Source organism: Agrilus planipennis, unplaced genomic scaffold (assembly GCF_000699045.2).
Source record: "Agrilus planipennis isolate EAB-ADULT unplaced genomic scaffold, Apla_2.0 scaffold153, whole genome shotgun sequence".
Lineage (NCBI taxonomy): Eukaryota > Metazoa > Arthropoda > Insecta > Coleoptera > Buprestidae > Agrilus > Agrilus planipennis.
The window spans coordinates 714232-730634 of NW_020438996.1; the positions used below are offsets into that span (position 1 = coordinate 714232).

Genomic DNA, 16403 nt, shown 5'->3' on the forward strand with positions numbered 1-16403 from the left:
ATAACGGGCGAAAAGTTGGTGAATTTTTAATAAAATTACCTTTTTTATCTGATTTAATTCAGAAATGCATTCCTTTCAACATCTAAACACCAACAAAAGAGAAGAAATTAATATACAAATTATGTTTTAAAAAATATTTCTGCAAGTACTTAATCAGTGCAACCACAATTATGGTCATATTCAAAATACTTGTATAAACTATGTAGGTAGTAGCTGTTACATGTTGAAATTTATCCATAGAACACACAAAAAATTTTATGAAAATATATTGTAAACACGAGTATATACTCATCACATGATGATGTCACTGTGTGGCGAAACAATATTATCGTGTTTATAATATATTTTCATGAAACTTTTTGTGTTTTATTTTAATAAATGCTTGTATATTTTTAAATCAACTTCCGATACTTTTATGGTACTTTTGAGGACAGCGAACAGAATTCCTTCTTGAACTATCTTAGTAAAGTGGGATTGTATCAAGTCTATTTTAAATCAATTACCAAGTCTACTTCTCTGATTATAAAGAACAAATTTCCTTTCAGAGGAGAAGCCAATTTTGGAAACAAATTCTTTTTGGTAAATCTTCAAAAACTTGCAGAAAGGGCTTAAGTTAATTTTTGTAACTGTTTGATGGAATTTGATACTATAACTATGATAGTTTGATTTTTAAATTTATAATTACTTAATTACCAATATTACTCTTGATAGTAATTTAAATAAGGCTGCTTGCAAATTTCACACAAAATGGTGCTGTCATATTAAGTTTTTTTAAACTATCAACTTAAAAAATTAAAACTTAAATCTGTTTTGGCGTTTACTAGTGAGAAATAAAACACACAATTAACTATAAAGATATAATTTTATAAAATACTCGCTCAGGTTGACAGGTTGGTTACGGATTTAGTTATTTGTCGTAGAACTGTAGAGGAACTAACTCTACTCTTGAAGATTAAGTATTAGCAAAATTTAAAAGGAGGAGTTAATTGTTAAAAAGAAAAAAATTGGCAGTTATAGGGACTTCCGATAGAAGTGAAAACTTAAAACTTTTAGTATTAAAATTTGAAATTTCACAGTGTTTGAATAAAAATTATGAACATCAATCTATTATCAATTATATGCATGTTTATATGTTTCTTTTATTATTCAAATATTTACATAAATTTCAATGTACTTGATTTTTAACATTGTTTAGATTTCACCCATCCTAACAGCGTCTAACGCCCACAGCACACGGCCGCTGCGCGTGCGCCAGTCATGAGCATGTCGGTGACGCGAACCCATAACATTTTCCCCTGTCAAAAAGTGCCCAACGTCCCTAAAGAAGTTTTCACTTCAATAAGGGAGTATCTAGAAGTGGTTAAACTAAGGTAGGGAACCAACCAGAAGGTGGTGAAATCTGAAATAGTTTTTACATAGAAATACAACGAAAGGACATAGACCCAAAAGTACCAAAGTAACCCACCATCAAAATGTAATTAAAAAGGAGTAATAATATTAGATGTCAACTGAAACTGAAATGTTATTAGGCATTATTGGAAAGTACAGGTTTAGTGAAGTATAGAAATGTGAACAAAAGAAATCACTTTTGAGTATAGAATAGTAATTAAAGAACAAAAGGTGGGAATGTTGTTGTAAGAATGTACATATTAGCGAGTAATCAGAATTGGCAAATCCACCTGAGCACACTGAAACGGATTATTTACAAAATAAACATATATACAAAAACACCAAATTTTACATTACATAAAAGTATATACAAAATTTAACCAAATTGCAATGAAACACAATATCGCCACGGTATCCCCCTGCTAGTGATGAAGATCACGAAATTACTCGTATTGTAGGCGATCAGGAAAATGAACTATTTTCGCAAATATCGCGTCGAAGACAACGATCGCCTTCCTTTCGTTACAAAATAACTAAAAGGAAACGCAGCGACATGGTGGCATGAGAACATTGACGGATCTGCTCAGCCCGAAGCGAAAAATAGTGTGGGCTATTAAACGTTATCGTCCATACCTGGAAGACAGGCAGTTCACATTAAGGACAGATAATAGAGCGCTCCAGTGGTTATAGACAATGAAGGACGTCCGTGCTAAGTTAACTTGTTGGTCGCTTCTATTACAAGAGTTTACTTTCTTCGTGGGACACAGTCTTGGTAGGTTAAACTAGCTACCAGATGCCCTTTCGCGACAGCCAGAGTCCAGCCCACGGAACGAAGATTTCACAGATGCCTCGCGCCTTGTACCACCTGACAGTACGCATGCGACCGCCCTGACCGCCACGCAAATTGAAGTGGTCACCCTCAACGAGTAGATCAGCCAAGCCCAATCGTTGGATCTGTTGGAGCCCAACATCCAATAGTTAAAGGAACGTTAAGTTTTCCTTCAGGACCATCCCGAAAGTTGTACCCGCGACGATCAGGACTTCCTCCAAGATCATCGTGCAAAGGATAACACCCCATGGAAAAGAAAGGAGAAGATTTACGAGATCACGAGTTCTACGATAAAGCTGGACATCCGGGCATTCAAGAAACGACTCGCCGAATTCGACGTTACTACGATTGGCCTTCTTTGAATCGAGATGTCTCTGACTATGTCCATCGCTGCCACATATGCCTATGCACCAAGAAACATCGCGTCCCTCCCGCTTTCATGCGCCCCCACCAACCTGAAAACCGTGGAATATCGTCGTCGTAGATCTGATGGGTCCGAGGGAAAAGGTTCATCTTGGTTGTAACGGATCTCTTCAGTCGCTGGGTTGAAGCGTTCCCCATCGGTTCCGCAACTACACCGACTGTGGTCCGCCTGTTAAAGCAAGAGTGTTCTATCGGTTTGGGTTTCCTCGTGCTGACCTCATTGATAATGGTAGTCAGTTTACAAGCAGACTCTGCCCCTCCGCTTGCACGAAATGGGAAAGCCAACACTGGACCACTGCCGTTTACCATCCTAGGGCAAATCCTACTGAAAGGCGGAACCAGGAAATAAAAGTAGGCCTTCACACTTATTTACAGCAAGGCAAACATAGCACTTGGGATCAACACCTGCCCAAAATTAACTACCTGCTTCCTTTAACAACCCGTTCGACAACATGCACCTCTAACAACAACAACCTCTACAGAAGGCCTATTACGAAAACTAAACTTTTATCTTTTATATTATAGTATTCAATTTTTCTGTTTTAGCTAATACTTTGTTAATTGTTGCACTAGATTTGTCTAANGTCGGCGAATCGATAAGCCGTTCACACACACGTGCGCCCGATCGCACACAAACACAGTCGTGCTCGCTACAATACACTATCTAATTTGCAGTTGTCCTTCACTGTATAATTTAGTTAAGAATGCAGTACCACATAACTTCAGCTTCGGAATTGTGAGTGTTTTAAGTGGCGCAACCTTCGATTTAGCGCATAATAATTCGGTGTATACCTTATTGTCCCAGTCGCCAGAACTTAAGTATATACGGACCCCATATGTATTCTCACTAGCGTCGCAAAAATAATCTAGTTGAATGGAGCGAGCATTGCTAATGAAGATTTCCTTTTTAAAGTAAAGGCTATTAAGCGTAGGAAGTTGGTTATAATACTGGACCCATCTACAATGAAGATCCATCGTTAACGTTTCATCACAATCCAGCTTAAGTGACAGGGCGAGCCATCAAAGACAACACGGACCTTTGTGGTTAAGCTATCTTCTTTCGTTACTGCGTGATGAGGAAAATAATAACTTGTCTCGGCAATTAAAAACTTGAACGACGGCAGTAACCATTAAATCAGTCGTTGCTGAATTGATTACAAGAGAAACAGGCCTGGCCGGTTTATGAGGGGCATCTTCTGCCCTTTGTGAAGTCAGCAAAGGTGTATTTCGTCGGCTATGGAGGCAAACTGGACGTATTTTGAGTAATTTTGTACCGTTGACCTTTTATTGTATATTGGTGTAAGAGAGTGTGATGACGTCCTTAACATTTATTACAGCCCTTTCTACAACTCCAAAGAGAATATCCGTGCCCATAAGATAGACAATTATGTCAAAATTGAATGAAAGTAGATTAATTTCTGGTAAATTTTCAACTACGGGTGCTTGGCGACTTAATGATGGTACAATTTGAATTTCACTTGAACTTGATGTTGACGGTGCCTACGAGCGTGTTTCACAAAGATATTTTCTTGCTTATTCAACGTGCCCTCCCCCAGGGTTCTCACCTTGTCGCGGTGGAGGGCTCAGTACCCATACACATGTTATGGCGAAGTTAAAGGGCACCCGGGCATCTGGAAGCAAAGTGATTGTGGGAAGCAGCCGACGAACACGGGCGAAGGTCCGGAAGAACCCGTCTGGTGTGCCAGAGATCGCCGCGGAAGCCCCGAGAGGAAAGTACGCGGCAGCTAGCGGTCGAACGCAACGTAAGCCCAGCACAGACGAGGTAGGCTAACGCGGGGGCCTCGCCTCACCCCCTGCAATAAAGCCTGCCGAGTCGAAAGGGAGGCTCTCTCGCTGCGGCCACCAACACCATTAGTGGCAATCGCATGGGAACCTACACAGGCGCCAAAAAGTCAGAGGTAGATGCCGTCCCTACCCCATGTCTGAGGCGAAGTAAGTGTCCTGGCAGGAGTGCGCATCAGGCGGGGTCACAGAGTTGAGGGTAACCTGACCCATTAGTGTGCAGCCTGACCCTTAAGGGGGCGTAGTAGCTCGGGCGAGCCAGGAAGGCTGAAGGATGTCCAGTGATAGCGAGAGTACAGCAAAACGGATGTTACTCAGCGAAGGGTGCTCCGAAGTAGCTGATGGCGACCGGAGAGCCTATACCGGTACTCGGGAGGCGGGGAGCCCACAGGAGTCTAACTTTGATTCCTGCCCCGCCAATGGGCGTTGGACTCGAGGTGGCAGCTGGGACAAGCCCGCATGCTGGGTTAGGGGGCTGTGTATCGGATCGCCCGGTTCGTTGTGTAGTCCCTGCATTGAACGCTTAAGCGAGTAGATAGGCCCGAACTTGGGGGTTACTCGCCTCGTTAACCCTCAGGCGCCGCATCGGTGGCTTGCTGGGACCAATCCGTCTGACGCAGGGGAGACCCCAGGGAGTCTTTTTTCATACCATCATGGCTCAGCTGTGTTGGTTTGACGTGTGAATTTACCATGCGTGGTATGGAGGCGCACGTTAAATCTCCATACATTATTCAACGTGCCCCCCTCCAGGGTCCTCACCTTGTCGCGGTGGGGAACTCAGTACCCATACACATGTTATGGCTGAAGGCTAAAGGACCCCTGGACATCTGGTAGCAAAAGTAATTGTGGGAAGCAGCCGACGAACACGGGCGAAGGTCCGGAAGCACCCGTCTGGTGTGTCAGAGGAAGCCGCGGAAGACCTGAGGGGAAAGTACGCGGCAGCTGGCGGTTGAACACGACGTAATGCCATCACAGACGAGGAAGGCTAATGCGGTGGTCGCCTCTCCCCCGCAATAAAGCCTGCCGAGTCGAAAGGGAGGCTCTCTCGGTGCGGCCACCAACACCAATAGTGATCCTTTGGGTAGCCGCACTCCCTACCCATGTCCAAGGCGAAGTAAGTGTCCTAGCTGTGGTGCGCATCAGGCGGGGACACAGAGTTGGGGGTAACCTGACCCAGTGGGGGGGTTACGACGTGAAGCATAGTGGGCCAAATACAGCTATGCGGATCGGGTGTGCAGTCTGGCCCTTTAGGGGGGCTGCACATTTTATGGTAAAAGCAGAGTAGATGAGAGAAGCGTAATAGCTTGGGCGAGCCAGGAGGCTGAAGAATGTTCGGTGATAGCGAGTATACGACAAAACGGATGTCACCCAGTAAAGGGTGCTCCGGAGTAGCTGATGGCGACCGGAAAGCCTATACCGGTACTCGGGAGCCGGGTAACCCCAGGAGCTTAGCTTCGATTCCTGTCCCGCCAAATGGTGTTGGATTCGAGGTGGCAGTTGGGTACAGCCCTCATGCTGGGTTAGGGGGTTGTGCAGCGGATCACCCGGTTCGTTGTGTAGTCCCTGCAGTGAACGCTTAAAGGTGTAGATAGGTCCGAATTTGGGGGTTACTCACCTCGTTAACTCTCAGGCACCGCATCGGTGGCTTCCTGGGACCAATCCGTCTGACGGAGGGGAGATCCCAGGGAGTCCTTCTGCATTCCATCACGGCTCAGCTGTGTTGGTTGGACGTGTGGATTTACCATTAAATGGTGAGGAGTCGCACGTTAAATCTCCATTGGTTATCCAACGTGCACTAATTGCTTATTAAGTGAACTGTTTACACTGTTATATTCACTAATTTATTAAGGTGCCGCTCATACACACTATAATGGTAACTAAATGTTCACTATCCGGCTCGAAAGACCAAAAAACTGTTTCATACGATTTGGTGAACTGGATTGGTGGCGTGTTGATCACATGAAAACTTCTTGACAATCCTAACTAAAGGGTTGTAGGTCTTTGTTTTTTTTACTCTGGTCTTTAGTGCTGATGACACGCTTCTAAAGGGTAGAAAGGTGGTGAGATAGAGAAGGACAGTACAGAAGCATTACTAAAGGGCAAGAGAAGAAAAGGCGAGTAGCGGTCGAAAATTCAGAAACTACAGGTTAAGTTATGAATAAAGGAAAACAGATAGATAAGACATAGAGAGAGACAATGAAACGGAAAGCGAGGTATTACATGACAATTTACGACACTTACATACATGTAATAATAAGTAAATAATTAATTTTTTCTGATGAGATGGTAGAACTATTGACAAACCACAACAAGAAACAACGCGTCTGGCAATGTCTTGATGATGGAATTGAAATTTGTCTCAATAAAATTACAGTTACTTATCCAGTTAATATCATTTAACTACTAATACTTATGTAACCTTTCTTTTATGTTTTTAATACATGTTGAGGTATAGTTTACACAGTGCTTTATTTAATTCATGTTTATTGTAATAAGAAGTTCAAACATTATGTGTAGTAGTAAATTATTTTGTTTGTCTTTAACGTTCGATAATAGTTAAATCAATGTAGCTGCAGTTTTAATCTCAGTTCACAGTTCGTGCACATCTACGTTGCCAATTAATACGTAGGACCGGTTTCAGATTTCAAACTGTTGTGCTTTTCATAAAAAATTTTTGTTCATAATCACGTTGCTTTATTCACCATGTGATTCCCTATTGCATCTAATTTTCACCCTCCAAAGTTCCGCACTTATTTCCGTTACATTCTGAAGATGAGGAGTCCAATCTATGTATGTAAAATTTGTGCTGAAATTCTTATACAACATTGCAAGCGCTGCAATTCTTATATATTCAAGGTCACCAATGTAATTTTCTGGACAATTTTCAGATGATGAAGATTGAACTCCTTATCTATTGTTATCATGGTACAGACTTGGTACAGGCATGACATTGTGGCATCGTGATGAATATAAATACAATAATTAGTACTCTAGCCCTCAAGAAGTCACTATACAGTAATCTTTATAGCACTCATGTGCGTAAAAACCAGCCATAAGTGGCAATTTGTGCCACACTTGCAAATTAATGTTAAAAAATAATATAGGTGGTTTTTATAATTGCACTATTGATGTGCAGTGTAGTGTAATTTTATTTGAATTGAGCCCAAAATACATGGACAGTGGAGGCGGCGGTGGTGTTACAGACGAATGGTGAAGATACTGTGGATAGTGAAGGTTAGAAATGAAGAGGTGTTAGAAAGAATAGGAGAACAGAGGACTCTATGGAAGTCAATAAGAAATAGGCGAGATAGGTTGGTAGGACACCTTCTCAGGCATGAAGGTCTAGTCAGAGACATATTAGAGGCAGAAACGTAGAGGTAGACCTAGATTAGATTAGATTACTCTTCTCAAATAGTTAAGGATGTGGGTTGTTCTAGTTTTCAGGAAATACTAAGATTAGCTCAGGATAGGAAAGAGTGAAGGTGCGTGTCCAACCAGTCTTAGGACTAATAACCTTATGATGATGAGCCTAAAACACACTAAGCCTGTAGTAAATATTTAAGTGTTTAGTACATGTTTTGTGATTTGTTTAATTCTATTTAAAAAGTAAATTAAGAAACAGTGTCTCACTATTTATTTATTTCATCTCTGCAGGGTATATGACACGAAATTTTGTGTGCCATATACTTCTTGGTCACAAATAAATAAAATAAAATAAAAAAATANTAAAACTTTTAGTATTAAAATTTGAAATTTCACAGTGTTTGAATAAAAATTATGAACATCAATCTATTATCAATTATATGCATGTTTATATGTTTCTTTTATTATTCAAATATTTACATAAATTTCAATGTACTTGATTTTTAACATTGTTTAGATTTCACCCATCCTAACAGCGTCTAACGCCCACAGCACACGGCCGCTGCGCGTGCGCCAGTCATGAGCATGTCGGTGACGCGAACCCATAACATTTTCCCCTGTCAAAAAGTGCCCAACGTCCCTAAAGAAGTTTTCACTTCAATAAGGGAGTATCTAGAAGTGGTTAAACTAAGGTAGGGAACCAACCAGAAGGTGGTGAAATCTGAAATAGTTTTTACATAGAAATACAACGAAAGGACATAGACCCAAAAGTACCAAAGTAACCCACCATCAAAATGTAATTAAAAAGGAGTAATAATATTAGATGTCAACTGAAACTGAAATGTTATTAGGCATTATTGGAAAGTACAGGTTTAGTGAAGTATAGAAATGTGAACAAAAGAAATCACTTTTGAGTATAGAATAGTAATTAAAGAACAAAAGGTGGGAATGTTGTTGTAAGAATGTACATATTAGCGAGTAATCAGAATTGGCAAATCCACCTGAGCACACTGAAACGGATTATTTACAAAATAAACATATATACAAAAACACCAAATTTTACATTACATAAAAGTATATACAAAATTTAACCAAATTGCAATGAAACACAATATCGCCACGGTATCCCCCTGCTAGTGATGAAGATCACGAAATTACTCGTATTGTAGGCGATCAGGAAAATGAACTATTTTCGCAAATATCGCGTCGAAGACAACGATCGCCTTCCTTTCGTTACAAAATAACTAAAAGGAAACGCAGCGACATGGTGGCATGAGAACATTGACGGATCTGCTCAGCCCGAAGCGAAAAATAGTGTGGGCTATTAAACGTTATCGTCCATACCTGGAAGACAGGCAGTTCACATTAAGGACAGATAATAGAGCGCTCCAGTGGTTATAGACAATGAAGGACGTCCGTGCTAAGTTAACTTGTTGGTCGCTTCTATTACAAGAGTTTACTTTCTTCGTGGGACACAGTCTTGGTAGGTTAAACTAGCTACCAGATGCCCTTTCGCGACAGCCAGAGTCCAGCCCACGGAACGAAGATTTCACAGATGCCTCGCGCCTTGTACCACCTGACAGTACGCATGCGACCGCCCTGACCGCCACGCAAATTGAAGTGGTCACCCTCAACGAGTAGATCAGCCAAGCCCAATCGTTGGATCTGTTGGAGCCCAACATCCAATAGTTAAAGGAACGTTAAGTTTTCCTTCAGGACCATCCCGAAAGTTGTACCCGCGACGATCAGGACTTCCTCCAAGATCATCGTGCAAAGGATAACACCCCATGGAAAAGAAAGGAGAAGATTTACGAGATCACGAGTTCTACGATAAAGCTGGACATCCGGGCATTCAAGAAACGACTCGCCGAATTCGACGTTACTACGATTGGCCTTCTTTGAATCGAGATGTCTCTGACTATGTCCATCGCTGCCACATATGCCTATGCACCAAGAAACATCGCGTCCCTCCCGCTTTCATGCGCCCCCACCAACCTGAAAACCGTGGAATATCGTCGTCGTAGATCTGATGGGTCCGAGGGAAAAGGTTCATCTTGGTTGTAACGGATCTCTTCAGTCGCTGGGTTGAAGCGTTCCCCATCGGTTCCGCAACTACACCGACTGTGGTCCGCCTGTTAAAGCAAGAGTGTTCTATCGGTTTGGGTTTCCTCGTGCTGACCTCATTGATAATGGTAGTCAGTTTACAAGCAGACTCTGCCTGCACAAAATGGAAGAAGCAGCACTGGATTACTACCATATATCATCCTAGAGCAAAACCCAACGGAAAGGCGGAACCAGGAAATAAAAGTAGGCCTTCACACTTATTTACAGCAAGGCAAACATAGCACTTGGGATCAACACCTGCCCAAAATTAACTACCTGCTTCCTTTAACAACCCGTTCGACAACATGCACCTCTAACAACAACAACCTCTACAGAAGGCCTATTACGAAAACTAAACTTTTATCTTTTATATTATAGTATTCAATTTTTCTGTTTTAGCTAATACTTTGTTAATTGTTGCACTAGATTTGTCTAATTTTTCCTTTTTTTATCCTTTATTCACTTATTTCATGCACTATCATTTGTTTTCTATTTCTATCTTACTTTATTTTACTATTTCGGCTTCTATTTATCACAGCGACTTGTTCTTTTTTTCTAACCCTAGGTTTTCGTGTAGGTATGCCAAACTCGTTTCCACTATTAACTTTTTAATTTTTTGTTTCTAACTCACTGCTATCCCGCATTCGGCTATTCTTTGACAATTTTACCCCACTTCATCGCTCCACTTTCAATCCCTCTATTTTCCATCCCTTCGCGCTACCCCGAGTAGGTATAAATATCGGTCCCAGCGCAATTCTCTTCTGTCTTCATTTCGTCCCTCTCAACATTCTCACCCGAACCACCACCCACCCATTCCCACGATTCCTGAAAGCAGGCTGAAGAGGGCCTTCCGCCTTACCTTTCGGCGTAGTCCGGAGGGACTGCCTGCCCACTAGCATTACTAGCTGGTGGGAATGAAACACCCAAGTTTTTAAAGTTTTTTTTAAGAAAAGGGCAGCTTTCCGACATTCCACCCACCAGCTGCAAGGAAAAGGGAGACTTTAGGGCCTATTTACTGTTTCACTTCTTCACTTAGTCACTGTAATATAATTCTCGTTTAGTTATTTGTTTTCTCTCAATTTACGTTAGTTTATTGTCGTTCTTAATGCTTTTGGTTAATTTTTGTTCTTGTTTTGGTCTGATCGTGTTTTTTTTTGTATATATATTATCATTTTGTTTTGTATGTTTTGTGTGTACATGCTACGTGAGAAACTTGTTAAGTTTATTTTCCGATTTATGTAGTCATTCTTCAATAAAAACTTTTAAGTGAATGTCTTATTACATTTCTCATATATTGCATAAGCGCGCTGGCCTTGCTAAAGAATAAACATGGCCGTTACTAGCCGTATGGTCAAACTTTTGTTATTAAGTGGCTCTAAACTGTACTACATGTCACGACCCAACTCTACGTGTTCATAAGCCCTAATAACACGTGCTCGCCAATATGTAGAGTAGTGACATAAAAACGTCAGAAGGTTGTAGCTGTCTCAAAAATTATTTCGGGACATAGAAAAACACATCCACAAAGTCGCACTTACACGTAGATTTTGAGTTAGTAACAACTGCAAAATCTTTTTCGAAATTATCTCAAAGCATAGTTTTAGTGACTTAAGCCCTATCTGCAATGGACCCTTCCTTTTCAAATATTACAAACAGTATTAAAAAGGGCTGTTAGTATTATTAAAGTTTTCTTGGCTTTTTTGGCGGTAGGTTGGTACTCCTGTAAAGTCGCTGACCAAAAAGCGGAGAAACAAAGTTCGTCGGTCATGAATGCCTATGTTTGCTTTTCGATTTTTCGACATTCAAAAATTAACTTTCAGAATCATATATCGACTGTTTATTCGCATTTGGTTACTGAAATGAATGAAGTAATAAATAATGAGATAACATATGATGTCAACAAAGAATACAAACCAGCAAAAAAAGATTTAAATCAATTGTTGTATTATGCGAAAGAAGCTACTGAACATAATGCTTTTGTACTTGCCAGAAATTATTATTTAAAGGTATTTAGAAATGACTATTCATTTTTTATTTTTCCTTAAAAAAAATTAACTACAGTTAATGTAAATTCTAGAGGATATGTTCAAATGAAAGAAATCCCAAATGTTGGTATGATTTTGCAGTGTTCAATTTGCAAATGGATGATGAAAGACAAGCATTTGAATGCGTCCAAGAGGCATTAGGTATTAATCCTGATCATTCTTATAGGTAAGTTTAATTTTATATGGAATAATTTTTCAAAATCTTTCACAAAAAGAAATTTACAACATCTAATTATAGTTTGATGTTTTATGGATTTCTATTAAGTAAACGAGGTCTTCCTGAGCAAGCAGAAACATGTTTTTTATCTGCGATTGCCGGAAACCTAAGATGGTTAGAAGGTATTTCTTAATAGTGCCAAGTATATATGTACAAGTAAAATTAACAAGTAGATAATAAATAAATTTTAGGATGGGGTGCTGTTCATATATTTTATGTTTCTATAAGTAATCAAGAGGGGGCCGATTTTTGTCTTGAAATGGCTAAAAAGTATATAGAAAACGACACAACAGATTTTGCTGCTGATTGCGAGCAAGATTTGTCATGGACAATGTCTATTTGTCCTAACACGATATTTTTTAGAACCGCTTGCTTTTTTATAAAAATGAGGGCATACGAAGTGAGTTAAACTAAGTAATAATTCGAAATACTATGAATTTTAGGTTTAATTAAACATTATTTATATTTATTTAATTATAATTTTATTATAACAGTTTGCAGAGATAGCTCTTTCGTACGAAATAAATAAAAATTCAGGACTCTGTCACTATTATCTGGCAGTAATAACATATCTTCAGAAAAACTATGATCACTCTTTAAGTCATTTGGAAGAGACTAGGAACTCTTATGGTTCGGTAATTATGTGCCAATTTAAAATTTGTCGTATTTTTATTCATTTATTCGTTTTGATGCGAATATGTCTTCAAATTCGGTACAAAGTGGCATCCACCAAATAACATGAATACGGGCGACTTTGAAATAGTGGAAAGTGATACGGATGCTGGTAATCTCGAAACCTAAGCTTTAAGTATTTTAAAAAGCTAAATCATCGGTAATTTTTACTTAAAAGTACCGTCTTCCATCTACTTATTTTTTTTAAAGGAGATTTGTTGTAGTTTGAACTTCAGAATTTGAGTCTACAGTAAAAAATATAAAACAAAAACACATTAGAAAATGTATAGACTTGCAATAGAAACTCGTCCATGAATAATTAAACTTTCAAAGCGCGCATAAATGGAACAAATAGGTGCAGCATGCGGGCATGAGTATCGTGAGTAACGTCGTGCAAGTCTGCACGTCCAAATTTTCTGCTCTTTCCATTGCTTGGGTCAAAAATATGCATCCCTGCTAGAAATCATAAATTCTTTTTTAATATAATGAAACCAAACCAAAATGTATTATTGTCTCAAGGTAAATGATACACCTTATACATAAACTATTTACAAACATCAAGTGTCAAAAATGATTCATATAAAATAAATGGTGGGGCACTATTCTTTACATGCTGGAAGCACACACAAACCCATTTAAAGTAATAGGTACACTGTCCATGCTTCACACCCGTATAGCGCCGTGCTCCAAATATACATCTTTAAGGAATTTCTAAATTAATCGTTCGCGACCGTAGAAGTGACTTCTTTTTATTGAAGGCGACTCGACCCTGTGCTATCCCTACTACTCCTTCCGTCCTGACTTATCTGACTTATACTTATACTAGATACCTGAAATCGGTCACTTCTTCTAATTTTTCGACTCCTATCTTTATATTCGCTATTTCCTTACCTTCTCTTCCCTTGCACTGCAGTATTTTTATCTTTTATTTATTTTCATACGGTACTGTTTTGCCAATACCGCTTCCATTTTATTTAAAGCTATCATATCATCTGCAAATCTAAGCATACTAATCTTTTGTTCCTGTATATTTATCCCTACAGTTCTACTATCTTTAAAGTTGCCCACGTCTTCGACGTATAGATTAAAAAGTAGCCCTTTACATATACTATATAATGTACATATATATATATATGTATATTTGTATAAAACAGATTTCATTGGCAAATAATGAAAACACAATCCAAAATATTTGTTTGAAATGTTATTACATTTTGCCAACTGATGTGTATTCGATTTCTTATCAAAGGACTGGTCTTCTAGGAACTTACATGTTACCTACTACAATTGGCTTTGCATGTGCCCATGATCTATAGAATAGTGCACCACCATTTATTTTAGGTANTAGGTGTTTATAAAATTGTTCTACACCTTTGACTTCAGGTTTCTCGTCTAGTGACACAGTAGTTTCTTTCGGCTTTTGATAAGGTCTTGCTAAAATAGCCGATTACCTTCTCTTGGCCATCTTGTAACTGCGAAAGAACGGCTCCCATTCCCACATTGCTGGCGTCGGTGTCCAAAATGAACATTCCAATGGGTCAAGGATATATCAATACGGGGCTGTGATTAAAGCCTGCTTCAAAGTGTTAAATGCCGTTTGACAATCCGAATCCCAATGAAATACGCCGTCACTTTCGGTTAAACGTGTCAAAGGTTTAGCGATATTGGCGAATCCATAAACATAGCAACGATAATACGTGCACAATCCCAAGAAGCTTTTTATGTCGTGAACACTTATAGGCACTGGTCATTCCTTCACGGCCCTTATCTTCTCTGGATCCATGGCCATGCCCTTCGCTGATACAACATGTCCCAAGTAAGAAACTTCTTCGCGGAAAAGGTGGCACTTTTTCGAAATGAGTTTCAAATTGACCTCACGGAACCGCTGGAATGGCGCTTGCAAATTCTGTAGGTGTTCATCAAAGGTGCTTCCAATTTTTCTAAACTTTCACTGTTTTCTTCTAATTTGCTTTCCAAACTTTTCTTCATTTGCGACAATTCGTCTTCGAAAAGGAACGTTTCAGGATCATGGCCATTCTTTTTCAACGCCTCCGCGAGCCACCACTGAAGTTCCGCTTTGTTACCGCTTGTCGCTTCATCCCGTTCTTCCAATTCTATTCTTAACTCGGCTAGTTTTAATTCGTACAACTTCTGTGCCATTGTCATGTCTTTTACTCAACCCCACACCTGACACCAGTTGTAATGTTCGTGGGTTTAACAAAATTAACTTTTAGGACTGCTAACGACAAAACTATTTATTTACACTAATTATTGGGGAACTTAAAACACTATTAAATTATCACTAAACTTAGGTTATGAATTATTTTATTTATTACACTGCTGTTGATATATCACTATTCACTGCGCTATTTATTTCACTGCTATCACTATCTATTTCAGGATTCTCTTCTGCAACGGTCAATTTATTTCTTCTCCTTCTTCCTTCTGGAACCCTCTAGAAACATCTGGATCGTTTGTTTTCTCTTTGAACTGTTTAACTGCTTTCCCAGAACGCAGGTACGACTAACACATTTACAAATACGGCACACACGTTTGCCCGATCGCACACAAACACGCTCGTGCTCGCTACAATACGATCTCTAACTTCTTGTGCAGTATCCTATATCCCCTTGTATCCCATTTACACCTAGCGCCTTATTATTCTTTAAGTTTTTTAATGCTACATCAAACTATTCTTCCATTATGGGATAGCCTAGTTCATCTATCTCCACACTGTCTTCCATCTCTAATATATCTCCTAATTCATGGCCTGCATATAAGTTCTCTAAATAGTCGTTCCATTTATCTATCTTTTCCTCAATTTCTATCAAAATGACCCCTGCCTCGTTTCTTATATTATTACTACTGTACCCTCTCAAAAATTCCTTTTAATTATATTATAAACCTCATCGGTTTTACCTACTTCAAACTTTTCTTCTACTTCTTTACACATCCTATCAATCCATCTGGCTTTTCCTCATTTTCTATCAACATGACCCCTGCCTCGCTTCTTATATTATTAGTACTGTATCCTACATCTCAAAAATTCCTTTTAATTATATTATAAGCCTCATCGGTTTTACCTACTTCAAACTTTTCTTCTACTTCTTTACATATCCTATCAATCCATTGTTACTTAGCTGCCCTACACTTCCTAATTATTTCCCACTATAGCTTTATATCTTTTTTGCCCTTCTTCGTCTGTCCTGTTTTTGTATTTCCGCCTTTCGTCTATTAATCCTACAATCTAATTTATATCATATACATATCCAGGGTTTCCTACTTTCGTTTTGTTTAAGACCTAGTACCTCTGTAGCTGCTGACTTTAGACACGTTTTAATGCAGTTCCATTCTGTCTCTATGTCCCCGTCATTCGTTTCTCCAGCCGCCATTAGTATTTCGTCTGTCATTTTACCTAGCCTATCACGCGCTTCGTTACATTTTAGCTTTTCTAAGTCGAGACGTCTCCTACCTGCCCTCTTTTTCAGAATTTTGAATTTAAGATTGGTCTTCATAACTACTAAATTATGATCGCTATCTATATCTGCTCCTGGATAAC

General features: G+C 39.3%; 1 protein-coding gene across 2 annotated transcripts in view; it reads left to right on the forward strand.

Moving 5' to 3' along the window:
• LOC108738057 overlaps positions 1-16403 on the forward strand; it is a 57927-nt gene that overhangs the window by 22302 nt on the left and 19222 nt on the right. For both annotated transcript variants that reach the window (XM_025975775.1, XM_025975774.1), the window contains exons 12-17: positions 419-579; positions 11731-11916; positions 11988-12121; positions 12194-12294; positions 12364-12572; positions 12667-12807. In XM_025975775.1, coding sequence (XP_025831560.1) covers positions 419-579; positions 11731-11916; positions 11988-12121; positions 12194-12294; positions 12364-12572; positions 12667-12807 — 932 coding nt within the window. The remainder of the gene's footprint in view (positions 1-418; positions 580-11730; positions 11917-11987; positions 12122-12193; positions 12295-12363; positions 12573-12666; positions 12808-16403) is intronic.